The sequence below is a fragment of the Thamnophis sirtalis genome, unplaced genomic scaffold (assembly GCF_051295495.1).
Source record: "Thamnophis sirtalis isolate CommonGarterSnake01/CBP01778 unplaced genomic scaffold, rThaSir2_p1.2 scaffold_4, whole genome shotgun sequence".
In the NCBI taxonomy this organism is placed as follows: Eukaryota; Metazoa; Chordata; class Lepidosauria; order Squamata; family Natricidae; genus Thamnophis; species Thamnophis sirtalis.
In genome coordinates, this window is record NW_028261384.1 from 2,861,909 (window position 1) to 2,883,299 (window position 21,391).

Consider the following 21,391-nt stretch of genomic DNA (forward strand, 5'->3'; position numbering starts at 1 on the left):
TAGATGCTCCAATGCCTGGCTCTTCCTATTTTCTTCCGGTGATCCCGGCTACCTCTATTCCATTACCCCCACGATGCCTCTCTTAGTCTTTCCTCATCGTGATTTCATGTCTCAAGGAGTTCTTGCTACTCCTTTTCTTACTGACTCTTCTGATTTCTTTTCTGTTGCTTTGATGACATTTTCATGCCTGAGCACCAGACTCTTTTTCACAGATGTTTCACAGAGCAATTGATTTATAGGATCTGAATTGGAATGGAGAAAAATGCTTTTGTGCGTGCATGGTGTGTGTGTGTGTGTGTGTGTGTGTGTGTGTGTGTGTGTGTTTGAGTGAGCGAGGGATCCAGTAAGGGAACTGCACCTATTTAGGAAAGTAGGTAAATTATTGCAAACATGATTAATTGAAGATAAGTATGGGGACAGGTTGGGGAGTAGAGGGAAAAAGAAAGTGAAGAGAGACAAAGAGAAAGAGTATGAGAGCGACAGAGAGAGAAGAGAGGAAGAGGAAAGAGATATCCTTCAGCCCCTATAACACCCCTGTGTTTGTCATAAAAAAGAAATCTGGTAAATGGCGTTTTTGCATGATTTGCGCGCTGTTAATAAAATTCTTCAACCCATGGGAGCGCTGCAGTGCGGCCTCCCCAATCCAAATTTGATTCCCCAAGAATGCGATCTCATGATCATTGATTTAAAAGATGCCTTTTTTTCTATACCACTCCATGAAAAAGATCGCAAACTGTTTGCTTTTACTGTCCCGGAATTTAACAATTCTAAACCTGCTTCTCGCTTTCAATGGACAGTCCTGCCTCAGGGAATGCTCAACAGCCCCTCCATGTGTCAATATTTTGTAGATAAAACTTTGCAGCCGTATCAGACGGCACACCCTCACTTTTTAATTTACCACTATATGGATGATATCTTGGTAGCGGCATGTGGGCCCCCAGGTACGGTTTTAGCAACATTACCTTTTCTGACTAACCTTCTCCATAAAAATGGCCTACACATAGCTCCAGAAAAGATTCAAACAGCACAACCTTTTTTGTACCTGGGTCATAAGCTTTTGGCTTCTCATGCTGCACCTGCAATGCCAAAATTGGACTTGCCACACACTCCCACATTAGTACAGTTACAGCAATATTTGGGCTCCATTAACTGGGCACGCCCATATATGGGGCTCACAACACCTCAATTGGCTCCGTTGTTTTCTGCATTAACAATGGGCAAAAACCCTGCAGATGTTATTAAATTACACATCAGCAAGTTTTAAAAGAGGTAAATGAGGCCCTTGCTCAAATTTGGGTGGATCGTCTTCAGGATAACACCCCCTTAGCTTTCATTATATGTAACACTCTTGGGCTCCCAACAGGAGCCGTGGTGCAAAAAACTTCAAAATTATTAATTATTGAATGGGTACATTTGTCTCACACCCCAAAACCCACAATTTCTCAGAAACCTGCACTTTTTGCAGCTCTAATTACAAAAGCCCGTGTCAGAACAAAGTTGTTGGCCGGAATTGAACCCTCCACGATTTTTGTCCCTTGTTCTTTATCAATTTGGGAGACTTTATTTGCTAACTCGGAAAACCTTCAATTCGCACTTGCTGACTGGCCAGGTGAGATTTCTTGCCATGCACCTCCCGACCCTAGATTGGCTCTTTTGAAAACTGTTCCCCTGCAATGGCACACTCCATATTCCCCTCTCCCACTTCCTCAGGCCATAACTATTTTTGCTGATGGAAGCAAAACCTATGGTGCTTGTGCCTGGCAGGAGAATGGTCGATGGTGCACAAAAATTACCCCCCTCCCGCCAGACTTCCGCTCAGTGTGCGGAGCTTGCTGCCTCTATTTTGGCTTTTTCAACTTTTCCAAATACACCCTTTAACTTGATTTTGGATAGCCTCTATGTAACTCAGATTGTGAAATCAATTTATGAGGCCTATCTTTCTCCCTCATTGGAACCACAATTACTCTCGCTCTTTTTATCTTTGCAGAAGTTAATTTCTGCCCGTACCCAATTTTTTCATGTTTCCCACATTCGAAGCCATCAGCCCTTCCCTGGGCCTCTCCAGGAAGGCAATGATGTGGCCGGCACTGCAGCAGCGGCTGCCACCAACTCTTCTTCTCTTTTAACTTTGACAGCTCCCACTCCATGGGAGAGTCATTCCTATTTTCATCAAAACAAGAAAGCGCTCATGAAACAATTTGGCATTACTGCAAATGAGGCTTCTGCTATTGTTCAGCAGTGCCCTTCCTGTAGCCAGCAAGCAAGCTCTCTCCCTATGGGGGTAAACCCCAGGGGGGACAGAGTGTTGCCAGATTTGGCAAATGGATGTTACCCAATATCCTCCATTTGCCCCTTGGAAATATTTACATGTTTCCATTGATACGTATTCAGGCTACATTATGGCACCCCCCCAAAGGGGCGAAGCCACAAAACATGTTATTAATCATTGTATTCGGACCTTTGCATCGCTGGGACGCCCCAAAGAATTAAAAACAGACAATGGCCCTGCTTACACAAGTGCAGCCTTTGCTGCCTTTTGTAACCAATGGGGCATTGTGCATAAATTTGGCATCCCTTATAACAGCCAGGGTCAGGCGTTGGCTGAGCGCGCCAACCAGACATTAAAACATGCCCTGGACAGATATATTGGCAATAGGGGAAAAAAGCCCCCTGGCCTCCCAGCAGTGCAAGACACGCTTAATCTCTGCCTTTATACCCTGAATTTCTTAAATCCTACCGGCAGCCCACCATCCTCAGCAGCGACTCGCCATTTTGCAGCTCCACCTACTGCAGACCCCCCCCCCCCCGTCCACCTGTCTACTATCGCTGCTTGCCTGACCTGATGTGGCGAGGACCTGCTGACCTGATTACCTGGGGAAGGGGCTACGCAGCAATCCAACTAAAAGACAAGGTGCTCTGGGTGCTGGGAAGACACGTAAGATCTTTTCTTCCTAAATCACCACCACACACTTCCAGAGATGGCGATCGTCCGTCAGCCCCCAAATGAGGCACAGCTTGTGGAGGTTGCCTCCTGGCCTGACCTGGACAACAGGCCTGGACACCCTCCACCATATGAGACCACAGAGGCTGTTTCCTGCCCCGACCAGGAAAACGGGGAAGGACACCCTCCACCGTATTCGCCACCAGAAGGATGTCCCTTATTTCGAAGAAGACCTCCAGGTTATCCCCTGTCACGGTGGCAGGAGTGTATGAAACCCTTCTGTTTTAGAACTTTCTCATATCATTATTTTTTCATTGTGTGGCATAGTTTTAGTATTGCTTGTGTTTTTAATACGCTGTGAAATTTCCCATCGTGCCTCTTACAAGTTACAGGAACCATTGCATGTGCCTACTAGATCTCTCACACACAGGGTGAAAAGGTCAGCTGCTTCTCACGGTCTGCACACTCGAATGACATACAACCTGTGGATGCGTTTGGCAGAACAGGCAAACGTATCCAATTTTTGCCTAAGCGAAGCTGTGGACATGAACATGTTATTAAGGAATTGTTTAATACCAGTTTGCACGCCTCTTTCTGTTATTTTAAAAGACACCCAGCTGGCAATGTTTAAAAAAAGAGAGGAAGTTAATTACGGCGACTCTATGGTGTGGGGCCCTGTCACAAGACGGCTCCCAGCTGATGCCATGTCTCTCACCACACCCTTTGTAGCTAGTGGACCCAACGTTACATGTGCACGCATTCAAAATTGTACTGCTTCTCTCACACAATCCTGTATGCCCACGGGAATCTTTCCTGCCAACTGTTCCACCTACGAGAACATTTCCTACAATTGGGCTCACATTCTGCTTCCTGCTGGTTGGTTTTTCACATGTGGTCAAAAAACTTTTAATTACATACCTGCTAATCTATCAGATACACGTTGCTGTCTGAGTCGTCTTACTGCAGTTCTACCAACCAAACAGGACCTCACTCCACGACCACGGAGGTCGTCGGTAGTCCTTGATGAAACATGTGACAGCTCAATTAATCTTTTTAACGAGGCTGAATATCTTTCCCTTGCTATCTCTATAGTTGGTGTTCCGGCATTAGCAATGCATAACCACAGGACAGCCCATCGCATTGCCTGTTCGCTTGCAAAAACTATAAACATCACATCAGCAGCCATAGCTGCCTTGAATCAGGAACAGGCAGCGATCAGACATGCTGTCTTAGACAATCGTGCTGCCATTGATTTTCTGTTACTGGTACATCATCTAGGCTGTGAGAGCCGAGGTGGCTCAGAGCCGAGGTGGCTCAGTGGTTAAATGCAGCACTGCAGGCTACTTCAGCTGACTGCAGTTCTGCAGTTCAGCGGTTCAAATCCCACCGGCTCAGGGTTGACTTAGCCTTCCATCCTTCCGAGGTGGGTAAAATGAGGACCCGAATTGTTGTTGGGGGCAATATGCTGACTCTGTAAACCGCTTAGAGAGGCTGAAAGCCCTATAAGCGGTATATAAGTCTAACTGCTATTGCTATTGCTGTGAATCTGTCAAAAACATGTGTTGTTTTAACCTGTCAGACACCTCTCAATTGGTTAAGCATCAGATCAGTTCCTTAAAGGAGTTGGCTTCCCAGATTCGAGAAGACGTCCTGCCAGCCTGGTGGGATGGTCTGTGGTCCTGGCTACCGGATGGCTCCTGGTTAAGAAGCATTTTTTCCTCCGTTATGTGTATCATAGTAGTGCTTGTTTCACTTTGCTGCTGTATTCAATGCCTGCCCTCCCTTTTTCAGCTATGCAAAGGCCTTTTTTCCTCAGCTAGGAAGGACGCTCTTATCAACGAAAGTAAATCCCTTCTGGACGCTGAGGACGAGCATGAGCTGGACAACAATCTGTTTGTAAAGAGGTGTTTGCTATAACCAATGATGATGAAGAATCTGCATTTTGATATGTTTGTTTTCCTCCTCCTCATTTTAAAACAAAAATGAGGAGATGTTGAGATCCATTACCAGTTCTGTGTATAGGGCGGTTATGGCTGCCTGAAAACACAGGCCCAGAGATGGATGCTACCATGAGATGAACAAAAACATTCTTATTAGCAATATGTAAGTTTTCCTATTAATTAGTGTGCTCCTCTGTACCAGCCTCTTATCTAGCAGTTAGCCAGCACTTCAAAGAAATGCAGGAATGCGAGCTGCTCGCCTCCCTCCACTCCCCCCTCCCTATTCCTCCGCCTCCCTCCCCTCTCATCTATCTCTCTTCTCCTGCCCAGGGACGAAGCAGCCTCCCTTTTCATCCACCTCTCCTCTTTTGCCCAGAGACGAAGCCTTTTGCCACGCTGCAATATTATTATTGGATTATTTAGTCATGTGCCTTTTGATGTAATTTGTATACACCTTCTCTTTGTTTGGAACTAATAAAAGAAGCCCCCCGGGCATCGCTCGGGTCCAAGCTTCATCTCAAGAAGGATTTGTCCGGTGTCTTTCTTCTCATTCGGCTACAAGCATGAGCGGCCCATCAGGAGCGTGAAAAAGCCGCATTTAAGGGCAAATGCCAGAAAGTTATCAGATACCCTTTGCTTTAAAAAAAAAAAAGTTCCAAGAACATTTAAATGTCCAATCACCATCCACTGATAATGTAATAAGGTATACACATAAGGACAGACAAAGCACAGACAAATCGACCATCAACATTTACATATAGATAAACATCTACAATTACAACACAATCATTTGCAAAATACATCTACAAAAGATACCACTAAAAGCCAAAAGAACGAAACACCTCTTCACTAGCAATCAATACCCAGTAAGCAGAGAATAACACTAGATTAACACTAGAACCAACAATCAAGAAGTAAACCATACCCCAATCAAGAAACTACCAAGTCAGACAAACATGGTAACAGTAAACAACAATCTAATCAAGGAACCACCAAGATCACACCCACCCACATTGACAGGGCAAGCCATTAGTAGGTAACATGAGAACCAACCACCCTCACTCACTCCCTTTTGGCACTGATTATATTACCTGGTTTATTACTTAAATGTTACCTAATAAAAACAATCAAACTCAGACAACACCCTGGACCAATGGTGGGTTTCAAAAAATTTTAGAACCTCTTCTGTAGGTGTAGCCTGCTTTGTGGGAGTGGCTTGCCAGCCAAGTGACCGAGTGGGGGGGGATGGCTTGGCAGTCATGTGACTGGGTGGGCATGGCCACCTTGTAAAATGGTGAAACTCACTTAACAAAGCTCTTGCTTAGCAACTAAAATGTTGACTCAGAAACTGGCATTGAAAGCACGCAAATCTTAAAGCTGTCAAGTTACAAGACCCCTACACCCCTAACCCTTTAGAAAAAAAACCTTAGGAGTGTTCAAACTTGACAGCTTTAAGACTTGTGGACTTCAACTCCCAGAATTCCTCCTCCAGTCATGTTGGCTCAGGAACCCTGGCAGTGAAGTGTGCAAGTCTTAAAGCTGTCAAGTTACAAGACCCTTCCCCCTTCAACCTTTTAGGGGAAAAAAACCCCGGGGCACTCAAACTTCACAGCTTTAAGACTTGTGGACTTCAACTCCCAGAATTCCTCTTCTCGCTCTTCATTTGATGATGTGCGGCGGGGGAGGGAGCTGGAACCGGTTCTAAATGGCACTGTAGATTTGTGGAATCTCTTCTATAGAAGAGGTTAGAACTGGCAGGAATCTACCCCTGCCCTGGATCCACAGTTCCTTGATCTACAAATATTCTCTTCCATCAGAGACAAAACTGCATATCAACGATACAAACAATAATTTGGACATTCATCCTTGTCTTTAAATTTAATTTGGCCTTCATCAACAACTCAGATAAATTTGGGGATTGCCATATCACAAAAGTAGGGTGACCAGATGTCCTGCATTTGGCGGGACAGGCATGTATTTTCATCATTTTTCCCGCGTCCCGCCCGCTTCTCAAAAAACCCCGCTTTATTTTGGCGCTCGCTGGCTCCCCCGCCCATCAGCTGTCGCTAGCTCGCTCGTTATTTCCCCATCTATTTCTAAAAATCTAAGCCAGCCCAGCCTGCCACTCACTGATTGGCCTGGACTCCAGCCAATCAGTGAGCTGGCTGGGATGGAAAACTTTAAGCACGCACGGGAAGTTTTCCATCCCAGCCAGCTCACTGATTGGCTGGAGTCCGCTTAGCATGCCGCGTGAGTCGCAGGAGTCTCCATTTCATTTCGCGGCCGTTTGCTTTGTTTTGCTGCTTCAGCTTCACTGGTGAGTAACCGGTGGGAATTAGTAACCTGCGCGGGGTTAGTGAAACAGCCGCCGCAGCGCTGTGGAAGCCCTGTCAAAGCGCACCTTTCCCGCCTCGGCGGCTGCAGGGACCACACCACCACTTTATCTTCCTCCTCCTCCTCCTCCTCCTCCTCCCCTTCCACCCTCAGCAGCAGCAATGGCAGCCGAGGAGGGAAAGGGGCGCTTTGGCCGGGGTTCTGCCGCGCCCCCAAGGACCACTGACCTCGCGCCGCCGCTTCTTCTTCTTCCCCGGCCTTCCCAGTTAGCTTGCTTGAAGCTCCGAGGAGGCGGGAGGAGGGTCGCAGGAGTGGAAGTGGAAGGAGGTCTCCCCGGCCGGGAAGAGCTGAGAGGCTGCCGGCCCCTTTCGCAGGAAAGTTAACTTTTCTTGGCGAAATCCTGCCCCTCCCCCCCGCGTGGGTGAGTGGTCGGCTGTCCTCTTTCCGTAAGCCGCCCGGAGTTACCTGTGTGTGAGGTGGGCTGCCCTATGCATTTGCGTGTGTGCGCTGGAGAGAGAGTGAAAAAGAGAGGGAGAAATAATTATATTAATTAGATAGATCAGTCTTTCTCCACCTTGGAGACTTGAAAGTGTGTGGACTTCAACTCCCAGAAAGGGAGTTGGGAGAAAGGGAGAAAGGAGGAGAGAATGAAAGGAAGATGAGGGAAAAAAGAAAGAGGTAAGGAGAGGAGGATGGAAAGGAGAGAAAGAGGGGGAGAGAGGGTAGAAAGGGGAAGAGGAAGAGCAGTAGGAGAAAGGTAAGGGAAGAAGGAAGGGGAAGGAGAGGAGGAAGGAGGAAAGTAGAGAAGGGAGGGAGAAAGGAAAGGGAAAGGAAAGGAGGATGGAAGGGAGAGAAAAGGAAGGAGAGAGGGTAGGAAGGGAAAGAGGAAGATCAGGAGCAAAGGAGAGGTAAGGGAAGAAGGAAGGGGAAGGAGAGGAGGAAGGAAGAAAGTAGAGAAGGGAGAGAGGGTGGAAAGAAAGAGGTAAGGAGAGGAGGATGGAAAGGAGAGAAAGAGGAGGAGAGAGGGTAGGAAGGGGAAGAGGAAGAGCAGGAGTAGGAGAAAGGTACAGGAAGAAGGAAGGGAAAGGAGAGCAGGAAGGAAGAAAGTAGAGAAGGGAGGGAGGGAGAAAAGAAAGGGAAAATAAGGTGGTGTTATAACAGGAGGAAGGGGTGGTAAACAAAGCAACCCAAACTGTATATTATAACCTATTAAATGAAATAATAAATGTATAAGAATGATAAATGTTAAAACACTTGTAACCAAACGACATGCTCTATGTGATGATGGCTTTTTTTGTTTTTGTTTTGTTTTTATTGTTGTGGGTATGTGTCGTCTATGTAACAAAAAAAAAACAAAAAAAATAATTAAAAAAAAAAGGTGGAGAAACACTGAGATAGATGATAATGAGATGAGGGAGGGAGAGGGAGAGAGAGAGAGAGAGAGACCATAACTAGATAGACAGATAGGCAGGCAGATAGACGGATGGATAGAGAGAAAGAGAGAGAGAGATAGGTAGGCAAGCAGATAGATGGATGGAGAAAGAGGGGGAAAGAGGGAGAAAGAGGGAGAGGGATACCATAACTAGATAGGCAGGCAGATAGACAGACAGATGGATGGATAGAGAGAGAGAGGATGTATATAAAAATGGTGTCCCTCTTTACCAATCTGAAAATCTGGTCACCTTAGTCATGAGCCACGGGTTGCGAATAAATCCGTCAGTTTGGCCCTAGGCAAGAACGTGGAGGGAAAACAAACGCCAAACCGGGACAGATCCAATTGCCGGGACTTTCCCACTGTGAAATGTAAGATTCGGTGCTCTCTGAGCTGGGTAGGTTTCTTGAAGACGTTTCGTGACCCAACTAGGATTGGATTGGATTTATTTCATTTATATGCCGCCCTTTTCCCCGAAGGGGACTCAGGGCGGCTCACAATTCAGTCAGGGAAAGGGGTACAGACAGGAGATAAAAAGACGAAACATAACAATACACAATTTAAAACACACAACAACCATACCATTCGAGGAGGGGGGCAGAAGCTCTTTAGCCCCAGGCCTGTCGGAACAGCCAGGTTTTAAGGGCTTTGCGGAAGGCCTGGAGGGTGGCGAGGGTTCGAATCTCCACGGGGAGTTCGTTCCAGAGGGTCGGAGCAGCCACAGAGAAGGCTCTCCTCCGGGTAGTCGCCAGTCGGCATTGGCCGGTAGATGGAATTTGGAGGCGGCCTAATCTGTGGGATCTGATCGGTCTATTGGAAGTAATTGGCAGCAGGCGGTCTCTCAAGTACCCAGGTCCAATACCATGAAGGGCTTTATAAGTGACGACTAGCGCCTTGAAGCGTATCCGAAGACCAATAGGCAGCCAGTGCAGCTCGCGGGAACAACTTCAGTGCTAGAAGGGAGGGGTGGTTCTGCAGAGGAAGAGGAAGAGGGTGAGTGCGATTTCTCCGCGGGGCGCCCATGAGGCCAATGATGAAGGAAGACACGGACACGAGTCTTCTCTCGGGATGAGACGACCCGGAACAGAGTCCGGAGGCCTCTTTTATTGAGCATACACAAGGAAAGGGTGGAGTCACATGGTGTTTTTTTTTTTTTTTTAGTATTTTATTGGAATTTATAGGCCGCTCTTTTCCCTGAGGTGATTCAGGGCGGCTTACAATCAAAAAGGGGGGGTGGTGCAAATACAAAAACAAAAACAGTAGGTGAATAAAATAAGACAATAAAAACACAACTTGCATTCAACACTCAACACTCGGGTGGGGCGAATTAGGAACTTATCCCCACGCCTGACGGGATAGCCAGTTCTTGAGGGCTGTGCGGAAGGTCTGTACGGTGGTGAGGGTGCGAATCTCGACGGGGAGGTCGTTCCACAGGGTCGGAGCTGCTACAGAAAAGGCTCTCCTCCGCGTAGTCGCCAGTCGACATTGACTGGCGGATGGAATTCGGAGGAGGCCCAAACATGGCCTATGTGGAACCAATCATAGTTGTACAAGTCTATGGTATATGGTAACTCATTTACTTCCATGTAGACCTCTGAACCTAAAGAATGCCCATAGTCAGCAAATAAATCTTTTACCTAGCATGCAAACTTCTGACCCCCTAGTGAATACTGCAGAGTCAGCATTCAAACTTTTGACCCCTAGTTAATGCTGAGAGTTAACCAGTTGTGACCTCTGACCTACTTAGTGCTGAGAGTTAACAGTTTGTGACTTCTGGTCTTATGGTAAATGATTACTGCTGTTGTATACGTGTTCCAGCGTAGCTATGCATGCCTACACTTATGCTACAACAGGTGAGGAGGACTCTCTGAGCTTGGTTGTATATCGGTCTGTCTGTCCATCTATCTTTATATATGTATGTATGTGTACACACACACACACACACAAATATATTTCCTCATAAGGGCATAAATCCAAACAAAACACTTCCTGGTATGCTTTACATGTGCGTGTGTGTGTGTGTGTGTATCTTATTCCAGTGTTTCTCAACCTTAGCAACTTGAAGATGTCCAGACTTCAACTCCCAGAATTCTCCAGCCAGCGAATGCTGGCTGGGGAATTCTGGGAGTTGAAGTCCGGACATCTTCAAGTTGCCAAGGTTGAGAAACACTGTTCTAGTCCATCTTTGGCTTAATCCTCAGATCCGGGAAGGAAGGTATTTAATTTCCCCTGCAATTTGAACACACACAAATATATTTCCTCATATATTGCGGGTCTGTCATCTTTTCAGCTACAATATTTGTGTTTTTTGTTTTTTGTTTTTTTTTGGACTGCCTTGAAGGTTCGCAGGCATCTTTGGAAACCTTCCCTGTTTTAGACTCGAACCCGGCTAGTCCTCAGCGTACGACCGCAGCGGAGCCCGATATTTCAGTTGCTAAGTGAAACATCGCCGGAGTGAATCTGGCCCCTTTTAATAAGGCCACCGTTGTTAGGCAATTTACTCTCAATTGTTAAGTGAATCTCGCCATCAGAAGGTCGCAAAAGGGGATCACGTGACACACACACACACCCCTCCCAGGATGAGGTGACCGTCGTAAATATGAGAGAGTTCCCAAGCATTTGAATTTTGCTCCAGGGAGCGTGGAGATGCTGCAACGGTCGTTAAGGGTGAACAACTGTCCTAAGTCAAGTGCCGTTGTAACTTGGAACCGTCACTAGATGAATGTTGTAAATAAAGGACTAGCAGTACCCCTCAAGGCCACAGTTCCAGAAATAAAGCCACATTAGTTTTAGATGTGATTTCATCGAAATTGTCCCACCTTTGAATACATTTTGCAGGGGGGGGGGGGATTCTTTTCGGCAAATTCCCAGTGACTAAATTTGCACTCAGCTTAGGCTTCACCTTTACCATCTACTCCAGAAGCCAAATTTGTAAATAATCTTATCATGGCTGGCTGAGGAATTTGGGGTGTTGAAGTTTCTGCTTGAGGAGGAGGCTGGACTAGAAGACCTCCAAGGTTCTGTTCTCTTCCCTTCTATTTCCAATTCTTATTCTATTCTTCCATATCCTATTCTGGTCTAATCTTTTCAATTATATTCCATATTCCATAATTCTTTCTATTCTATTTAATACAATAGTAGAGTTGGAAGGGACCTCAGAGGTCTTCTAGTCCAACCCCCTGCCTAGGCAGGAAACCCTATACCGTTTCAGACAAGTGGATATCCAGCATCTTCTTAAAGACTTCCAGTGTTGGGGTATTTACAACTTCTAGAGGCAACTTCTGTTCCACTGATTCATTATTCTCACTGTCAGGAAATTCCTCCTCAGTTCTAAGTTGCTTCTCTCCTGGATTAGTTTCCACCCATTGCTTCTTGTTCTGCCCTCAGGTGCTTTGGAGAATAGTTTTGACTGCCTCTTCTTTGTGGCAACCCCTGAGATATTGGAAGACTGCTATCATGTCTCCCCTAGTCCTTCTTTTCATTAGACATACCCAATTCCTGCAACCATTCTTCATATGTTTCAACCTCCAGTCCCCTCATCCTCTTTCTTGCTCTTCTCTGCACTCTTTCTAGAGTCTCCACATCTTTTCTACATCGTGGGGACCAAAACTGAATGCAAATATCCCAAGTGTGGCCTTACCAAGGCCTTATAAAGTGGTATTAACCCTTCACGTGATCTTGATTCTCTCCCTCTGTTTATGTAGCCTAGAACTGTGTTGGCTTTTTTGGCAGCTGCTGCACACGGCTGGCTCCTATTTAAATGGTTGTCCACTAGGATTCCAGTCTTCTATTCTATTCTATTCTATCCCACTCCACTCTATTCTATTTTTTGTTCTGGTCTATTCTATTCCACTCCATTCCATTTCATTCCATATTGTTCTGTTTTCAATTCTATTCCATATTCTATTCTTTCTATTCTATATTCTTCCCTTCTCCTCTCCTATTCCATTCCACAAGTCTTCACGTTGCCAAGTTTAGAGACCCAGCATCTGGACTAATTTACCTTGGTAAGCCCCTCCCTCTGATCGTAACTTGGATGGTTTGGGACACTCGTCGTTCTATTATTCTGTTCTTCTCACATGTGGACCAAGTCCCATAATTCCCCAGGCAGCCATAGCTGCTGCCCTTCTCCAGGGAAACAGTCTTCTGTAAATTATATTTATAAATATTAAATTTACAAATTGTAAATTATATTTCTACACAGCCTGGAGTCATTTGGAGAGTCAGTGGGGGCAGGGTCTATATTTAAATCTAAATTAGTAGATGGATGATTGATAGATGATGCAAGGTAGATAGATGATAAGTAAAGATGGATGGATGGATGGATGGATGGATGGATGGATGGATATGATAGAAGCTAGGTAGGTAGGTAGATAGAAGATGGATGTGATAGCAGATAGATGGATGGATGGATGGATGGATGGATGGATGTGATAGATAGAAGATAGATACATAGAAGATGGATGTGATAGCAGATAGATGGATGGATGGATGGATGGATGGATGGATGGATGGATGGATGTGATAGATAGAAGATAGATACATAGATAGAAGATGGATGTGATAGCAGATGGATGGATGGATGGATGGATGGATGTGATAGATACAAGATAGATACATAGATACATAGATAGAAGATGGATGTGATAGCAGATGGATGGATGGATGGATGTGATAGATACAAGATAGATACATAGATACATAGATAGAAGATGGATGTGATAGCAGATGGATGGATGGATGGATGTGATAGATAGAAGATAGATACATAGATACATAGATAGAAGATGGATGTGATAGCAGATGGATGGATGGATGGATGTGATAGATAGAAGATAGATACATAGATAGAAGATGGATGTGATAGCAGATAGATGGATGGATGGATGGATGGATGGATAGATGAATGGATGGATGTGATAGATAGAAGATAGATACATAGATAGAAGATGGATGTGATAGCAGATAGATGGATGGATGGATGGATGGATGTGATAGATACAAGATAGATACATAGATACATAGATAGAAGATGGATGTGATAGATAGTAGATAGATAGATAACAAATAGATGATTGACAGATGATTTTTTTTGTGAACACATTGGCACACATTATTATACAATGAAATTCTGATACCCACTCTCAAAAATTTATATATTTGAATGTGTGTGTGTGTGTGTGCGTACATACGCATATCAGTCTTTCTGAATATATATGAACGGGGGGGGGGAGTGAGTGTAAACAAGGCTAATTGAAGATGCTGAAAAAATATAGAGAGAGAGACGATAAATAGATGATTGATACTAAAGAATGTATAGATGATAAAAAAACAGTAACAGATAATAAATATATATTGATAGGTGGTAAATAGATGATAAATAATAGATAACGATGGATGATAAAATAGGTGATTGATAGGAAAATATAGATGATTAATAATAAGTGGGTGGGTGGATAGGTAGAAATAACATTGATAGGTAAATATAGAAAATAAATAAAAGACAGATGATTGATAGGTTAATAGATAGATGGGTAGGCAAGGAACAGGTCGCCGTGAAACTAGCCCAAAAACCAACCTCGAAACCCGCCACTCTCCCCCCCCCCCCGGCTCGCGGCGTTTTTTCTCCCGAGGTCCCCGCAGGGCTTCGGCTGGCTCCCCTTTTCCCATCAGGGGTGGCGCTGGGGAGGGTTTTCCTGGAAAGAAGACGGGAGGCAAGCCCCCCTTCTCCTCCCTCCTGTCCTCCCCCTCCCCAGCGCCCCAAAACCCGTCGGAGCGCAGCCCTGCAGCAAGGAATAAGCACGCATGCAAGCGAAGCGAAGCGCACCACAACCCCGCGTATGGAACAGCCGGGCGCGCCCCGGCTGGGCGGGCGGAGGGGGGGAGGAGGCGGCGGTGCCTCCTCCTCCTCCTCCCGCCTCCTCCTGCGATCGTCCTCGCTGCTACGGCCGCCTCTTCTCCTCCTTCTCCTCGGCCATGCGAGCCCGGCTGTCCCGTCGGGGCTGCGCTATTTTGGGTTTGGTGAGCGCGGTGGCTTTGCTAGCTCTCCAGCTGCCTATGCCTCCTTTCGGGTCGCCCACGGGGGCCCGAGCTAGAAGAGGGACGACCGGGGTGCTTTCCTCCCTACTGCCTGAGCAACTTTCCCAACCCGTCCAGGCCAAACCCCCTCCGGATCCCTCCGCGCCTGGAGAGTGGGGCAAAGCATCTCACCTGACCTTGGATGCTGACCAGAAGCGCCAGGAGGAACGCTTGCTGGAGCGCTATGCCATCAACGTCTACCTTAGCGACCGCATCTCGCTGCACCGTCACATCCAGGACGGTCGGATGTCCGAGTGCAAAGCCAAGACGTACAATTACCGCCAGCTGCCCACCACCTCGGTGGTCATCGCCTTCTACAACGAGGCCTGGTCCACCCTCCTGAGGACAGTGCACAGCGTCTTGGAAACCAGCCCGGCCGTCGTGCTGAAGGAGATCATTCTGGTGGACGATCTCAGCGACCGGGCGTACCTGAAGAGTGAGCTGGAGGCCTACCTCAGCCGCCTGCCCCGGGTGCGCCTGATCCGCACCCAGAAGCGGGAAGGGTTGGTGCGCGCCCGGCTGATCGGAGCCACCTTCGCCACCGGCGAAGTCCTCACCTTCCTGGATTGCCACTGCGAGTGCGTCCCTGGATGGCTGGAGCCCTTGCTAGAACGCATCGCCCAGAACGATTCCGTCGTCGTCTGTCCGGTGATCGACACCATCGACTGGAATACGTTCGAGTTTTACATGCAATCCGGCGAGCCCATGATTGGTGGCTTCGACTGGCGGCTCACCTTTCAGTGGCAGGTGGTTCCTCCCTACGAGAGGCGGCGCCGGAAGTCCAAAGTAGATCCCATCCGATCCCCCACCATGGCCGGCGGCCTCTTTGCCGTCAGCAGGAAATACTTTGAGTACCTTGGCACATACGACACTGGTATGGACGTCTGGGGCGGTGAGAACTTGGAACTCTCTTTCCGTGTCTGGCAGTGCGGCGGTGTCTTGGAAATCCACCCGTGTTCCCACGTTGGACACGTCTTTCCGAAACGGGCCCCGTATGCCAGGCCTAACTTTCTACAGAACACCGCCCGGGCTGCCGAGGTCTGGATGGACCACTACAAAGAACATTTCTACAACCGGAATCCTCCGGCGCGTAAGGAGAACTTTGGCGACCTCGCCGAACGGAAACTATTACGGCAGCGTCTGCAATGTCAGAATTTCGACTGGTATTTAAAAACCGTCTTCCCCAATTTACATGTCCCGGAGGATCGACCAGGCTGGCATGGTGCCATCCACAACCTGGGCATCTCTTCCGAATGTTTGGATTACAACTCGCCAGAACACAATCCCACGGGGGCTCACCTGAGCCTTTTCGGATGCCATGGCCAAGGCGGCAACCAATTCTTCGAATACACGTCCAACCTGGAAATCCGTTTCAACTCGGTGACCGAACTCTGCGCCGAAGTGCCAGAGCAGAAGGATTTCGTCGGCATGAGAAATTGTCCGAAGGATAAGTCCCCCGTGCCGGAAGTCATAATATGGCATTTTAAAGAAGATGGCACAATCTTCCACCCACACTCCGCCAAATGTCTGAGCGCTTACCGTACACCAGAGGGTCGCGCGGACGTAATCATGAGGACGTGTAATCCGTCAGATAAAAACCAGCTCTGGAGGTTCGAAAAATAGACCCGGATCGTGGCCTAAAAACATAATTCCTGGCAAATCTAAAGTTTGGGCCTCTTGAAATTGTCAAGATTTCCAGATGAAATCTTGATTGGTTGGTTAAAAAGTGCCTTTTTTTCCTAAACTGAGAGATTGGCAGAACGCAACGACACTTCGAACACAAGTTGAAGTGTGTTCATTCTGCACGGACTATGATCCTCGGGACCGTCCCGGGAATGGGCTAAATTCGAGGGAACTAAGGACAGCACAATAATTGTTCCGTTTTTAAGATTTGCTAAAGGATGAGCAAAGTTACAAAGTTGAGGTTTTTCTGAAGCTGGATCAGAAGCATTGCTTTCAAGTGATGTTTTCCAACCTTGGCAACTTTAAAATGTGTGGACTTCAACTCCCAGAAATCCATTTCAACAACTTCCCATGATTCCACTTCAATGTGTCTGGCTGGGGAATTCTGGGGAGTCGAACTCCACGCATCTCAAAAGTTTGGGAAAAACTATAAAGAATTATGCTTTAACAAATGTGCCGAAATGAAACTTACGGAATTAGGGAATTCCTTATTTTAGGACGGAGTTTTAATTCCTCTCTTTCGCTCAACACACCTCTCTCCTCGTTAGATTTAATGTTTAACAAATATTTAACTAGTGTTTAGTTAAATGGGTTAAACAAGAATTTCACTAGTGTTTGGTTAAACTGGGTAGATTGTCTAAATTGGGTAACCAATTGTTGGGCTAGCATTTGTGTCATGATTAAATTGGTTAAAGGAGAGTTTAGTGTTTGTGTAAATTGGTTACACAAATGTTTGGTGGAAGACTGAAATATTCTAAACACTCATTTTTAATAAGAGCGCAACTAGGGCCTTCTGTGAGGGAAGGGGAAATTAAAAAGCAATAAAAGATTGGTTAATATTTCTAATCAATCCCAATGTGAAATTGATTTGGGAATGCAGGCAGAAATAAAGCCAGTTTTAAATGAGATAAAAGTCAGAAAATGCTAAATTTCAAAAGCTCCAGTTTGCAAGTTATTATTATTATTATTGTATGTGGAAAAAACCTGGGATTAACCAACTCTGCCTGTTTAGACAATCAATCCCTTTTTAAGGCAGAGGGGGGGGGGAATTGTGGCCAGGTTCTTCATGCATCACACCTTATGATAAACATTTTGCTTTCCTTGAGGCCTAGAAACTTTCCTTTGAAAAGGTTACTTATCTTGAGCTGGGGTTTTAAGGCGGCGTTCTACGTCCTCCTTAGCTACGTGGCAGATCCGTGAGTAAGGAGTGGTAGTAACCCGTGAGGACTTGTTTGTTCCCAAGGTTGAAATCTCGTAACTTGTACCAATGCTCTAAAAAAAAAGGACATTGGATGGTTAATTCCATTTGCCAAATATCCAAATGCCCTCGCCAACCAAATCCGGGTGGTGGCCAAATTTTTAAATTTTTTATATTAAACTAAAGGGAATTTCACAGCTCGATCTTGGCGGGGCTAAAAGAGAAACAGGAAAATTTCAAAACATCACCATAAAAGCATAGATGAGTCATCATCAGCCTTCAATGTCAGAGGTTCAGGAAATTTTTTATAGACTGTCAATAGAGCAGAAGAAAGAACAGTCCCAGAGTTGTAAGGGACCTTGGAGGTCTTCTAGTCTAATAATCTAGTAAATAGATTTTTAAATATTATTTTTCAGTACGTAGGTGACAGAGATGGAAGGAAGCTTTCAAATCAAGTGCTGATTAAAAATATATATATATTTTAAAGATTATTTGTTAATGTGAAGGTGATGGAGAGGAAAGAATATTTTCGATCCGTTTTCACTCGCAGGGTTGGGAGTACAGTAAAGAATTTTTGCAATTATTCACCAGAAATAAGACATAACTCTAGAATTAAGTCGCTTGAATTTTCTCCTAAGGGGGTGAAATTTTAGGAACTTCGTTCAGGATAACTTTTGGTGATAGGGCAAAACGGTCCTCCTTTCCTTCTCTTAATCTTTTTTTTTACAAAAGCTTCTGGGTTTTTTCTTTTGGGATTTGATAGCCTGAGACAATCGCAATCAAATTGTCTGATTTATTAGGGAAGAAAATACCTTGGTTTACCTAGATTGTCCTATGCACTTCTGTCTATGGCTATGCCAATAAAATTCTTTGATGCTTTAGCACTGAGTTGGTGGGGATTAAAACTTGCAAAATTTGTGTCTTGAAAACTCACAAGTGGCCTTGGCTACTGGCGGAAGGTGTCACGTGAATTACGGCCATGTTAGCTATGCAATTATTCCTTTCGCCTGTTTGCCTTATCGCACGTTTTTTAAAAAAAAAATCCATATTTTTAAAATGCAAAACTTGTATATGTGCCTAGTTTAAAATCGATTTTGGGAGAAATTCTGCCTGCTGAGCAGAAAACCCAGAGGGGCCAATATATATATATATATCTATATCTATATAGAATATTTTAACTATGCATAGTTCTAAATCCATTTAGTATATAGAAGATGTCCCAGCTTTATAAAGTTGATTGCAAGGAAAATATGCAATAAAAAGGTGTTGTTTTGCTGTGCTCAAAAAGCACAGACCCCCAGCAGCAAATTTGCAATAATTGTTCGGAATAGCAGGCACGTGTGTCTGTTAAAATTTTGTAAATGTTTTTTTTTGTGCGGAGAATTTGCACTGGCAATCTTTTTAATTTTAGCTACGGCATTGTTTGTAAGTAAAAGTTCAGAAAGCAATAATGGTTGGTGAGTTTTTAAATTGTTTTATAGCTCGCAAAAAAGCAAGGTACTTGTGTTCTTTTAACATTGATAAAATTAGATTTGACTGAGATAAAATTTTGATTTTACTGTAAGGCCTTGATACTACTGATTTTTCCCCCCAGATCTGTCTTTAGGGGACTTGAATGATTTGACAAGTACATTTTTTGCAATAAGTGGTTTGAAATGACAGAAATAAAAATTCCAATTAAACCTGTGGTTGTAAGCTGATCTTTTGTCTGTTGTGTTGGTTTTTACAGTATGTTTCTGGACCTACATCTCTGTTTCATTAATACAATGTGGGTTAATTGTCCTAGACTTACGGCCACAACCACACCCACAATTTACATTGCTAAGCAAGGCCATGAAGTGGTGTGCATCCCGTTTTACGACCTCTCTTGCCATGGATATTAAGCAAACCACTGCAGTTGTTAAGTGAATTAAGCAAATCTGGTTTCCTACAGTACATTTCCATGAGGGTTTCATGAGGGGACCTAGAATACAGAATGCAGAATACAGGATAAATACAGAATACATAAGGCAGAGAATAGAATAGAGAATGCAGAATACAGAATGCCGAATAAATACAGTACAGAGAAGGTAACACCAAATGCAGAACCCAGACCCCAGAATAGAGAACCCAGGAATACAGAATAAATGCAGAATATAGAATACGGAATAGAGTGCATAATACAGAATGCAGAATCCAGACTTTAGAACACAAAATAAATACAGAATGCAGAATAGGGAACCCAGAATATAGAATGCAGAATAAATACAGATTGTAGAATACAGAATAGAATGCAGAATAGAGAATGCAGAACCCAGTATGCAGAATAGAGAACGCAGAATTGAAAATCCAGAATGCAGAATAAATCCAGAATGTAGAATACAGAATAGAGTGCATAATAAAGGATGCAGAATAAATGCAGAATGCGAAATACAGAGTGCTTAATACACAATGCAGAACCCTGGAAGCAGAATGCAGAAGAGAGTATAATACAGAATGAGACACACACACCCCAAATTGCCTCCCAAAATTATGGGTGCTTCATCACTGGAATTTTTTAAGAAGAGACTGAATCATCATCTCTATATGAAATAGTATATAGGGTATTCTGCTTGAGCTGGGGGCTGGACTAGAGGACCTCCAAGGTCCCTTCTAGCTCTATTCTGATTGATTAATTAAAGTGATAGCAGCACTTGGAATAATGTATTCAGTTTTGTTCACTACAATATAAAAAAGATGTGGAGACTGGAAAGAGTGCAGAGAAGAGCAACAAAGAGGATTAGGGGACTGGAGAATAAAACATAATTAAGAACGGTTGCAGGAACTGGGTTTGTCTAGTTTAATGAAAAGAAGGACCAGGGGAGACATAATAGCAGTCTTCCAATATCTCAGGGGTTGCCACAAAGAAGATTTGGGGGTCAAACTATTCTCCAAAGCACCTGAAGGCAGGACCACTTATTACAGCTAACCAGCAAAGGCCCACCTAATAACTCTGGCTAAAGGCAATTTCAATCTTACAAAAGCTTCCCGTTCCTTCTTAATACGCCAGTCCGCAGCCAGATGTTGACATTGGAAGGAGGGTGCAGCTGTAAGTCAACACTAATCAAATGTCCACTTGTCCAACAGGTTTGGAGAGATCCTGAATGGCCAGCTTTAATCGTCCTAGCAAACTGGTTTAGCCAGATGGGTTTGATGGGGGAGATGGAGACAGGGGAAAGGGAATCTTAAAAGGAACTGGCTTTGGTGCTTCAAACCCGTTCTGCATTCCGGCTTCAGTGCCCCAATGCTTGGGCATCTTGAATTCAACTCTTGGCTGCAGCTCCTGAATGCCACGTTGGCATATATCTAGGCTACGTACCTGGCAGTCGCTATTAATGGATGGGAGCCTGGCATAGATCAGATCTGGTGGTACGCCAAGGTGCCTTCCAACACTCTTATCCTCCATTCTGCGTTCTGCCCTGTATATTCTACGTTCTACTGTACATTCCGTACTCTTATTTATTCTAGGTTCTGCCTTCTAGGATCTGCGTTATACATTGTGTATTTATTCTGCATTGTGTATTCTGCATTCCGGGTTCTCATTTTGTATTAGGCACTCTGTATTATCTATAACTACATCCATAACCATATATATTTACATCTAATCTATATCTACATCTATATCTCTAATTCTATATCCATAGCTATCTCTACGTCTGTCTGTCTCTCTCTCTGTACATATACACACATATACGCATATAAATATACATATATGCATAAGATAAAGGTAAAGGTTTCCCTCGCACATATGTGCCAGTCGTTCCCGA

At 44.9% G+C, this 21,391-nt stretch overlaps 1 protein-coding gene across 1 annotated transcript; it reads left to right on the forward strand.

Moving 5' to 3' along the window:
* The first annotated feature begins 14,576 nt into the window (after positions 1 to 14,576).
* Positions 14,577 to 19,306, forward strand: GALNT4 (polypeptide N-acetylgalactosaminyltransferase 4). Its single transcript, XM_014075526.2, has one exon. It carries the CDS (start codon positions 14,624 to 14,626, stop codon positions 16,346 to 16,348), a length of 1,725 nt encoding a protein of 574 aa, XP_013931001.2. The 5' UTR covers positions 14,577 to 14,623; the 3' UTR covers positions 16,349 to 19,306.
* Positions 19,307 to 21,391: the final 2,085 nt, after the last annotated feature.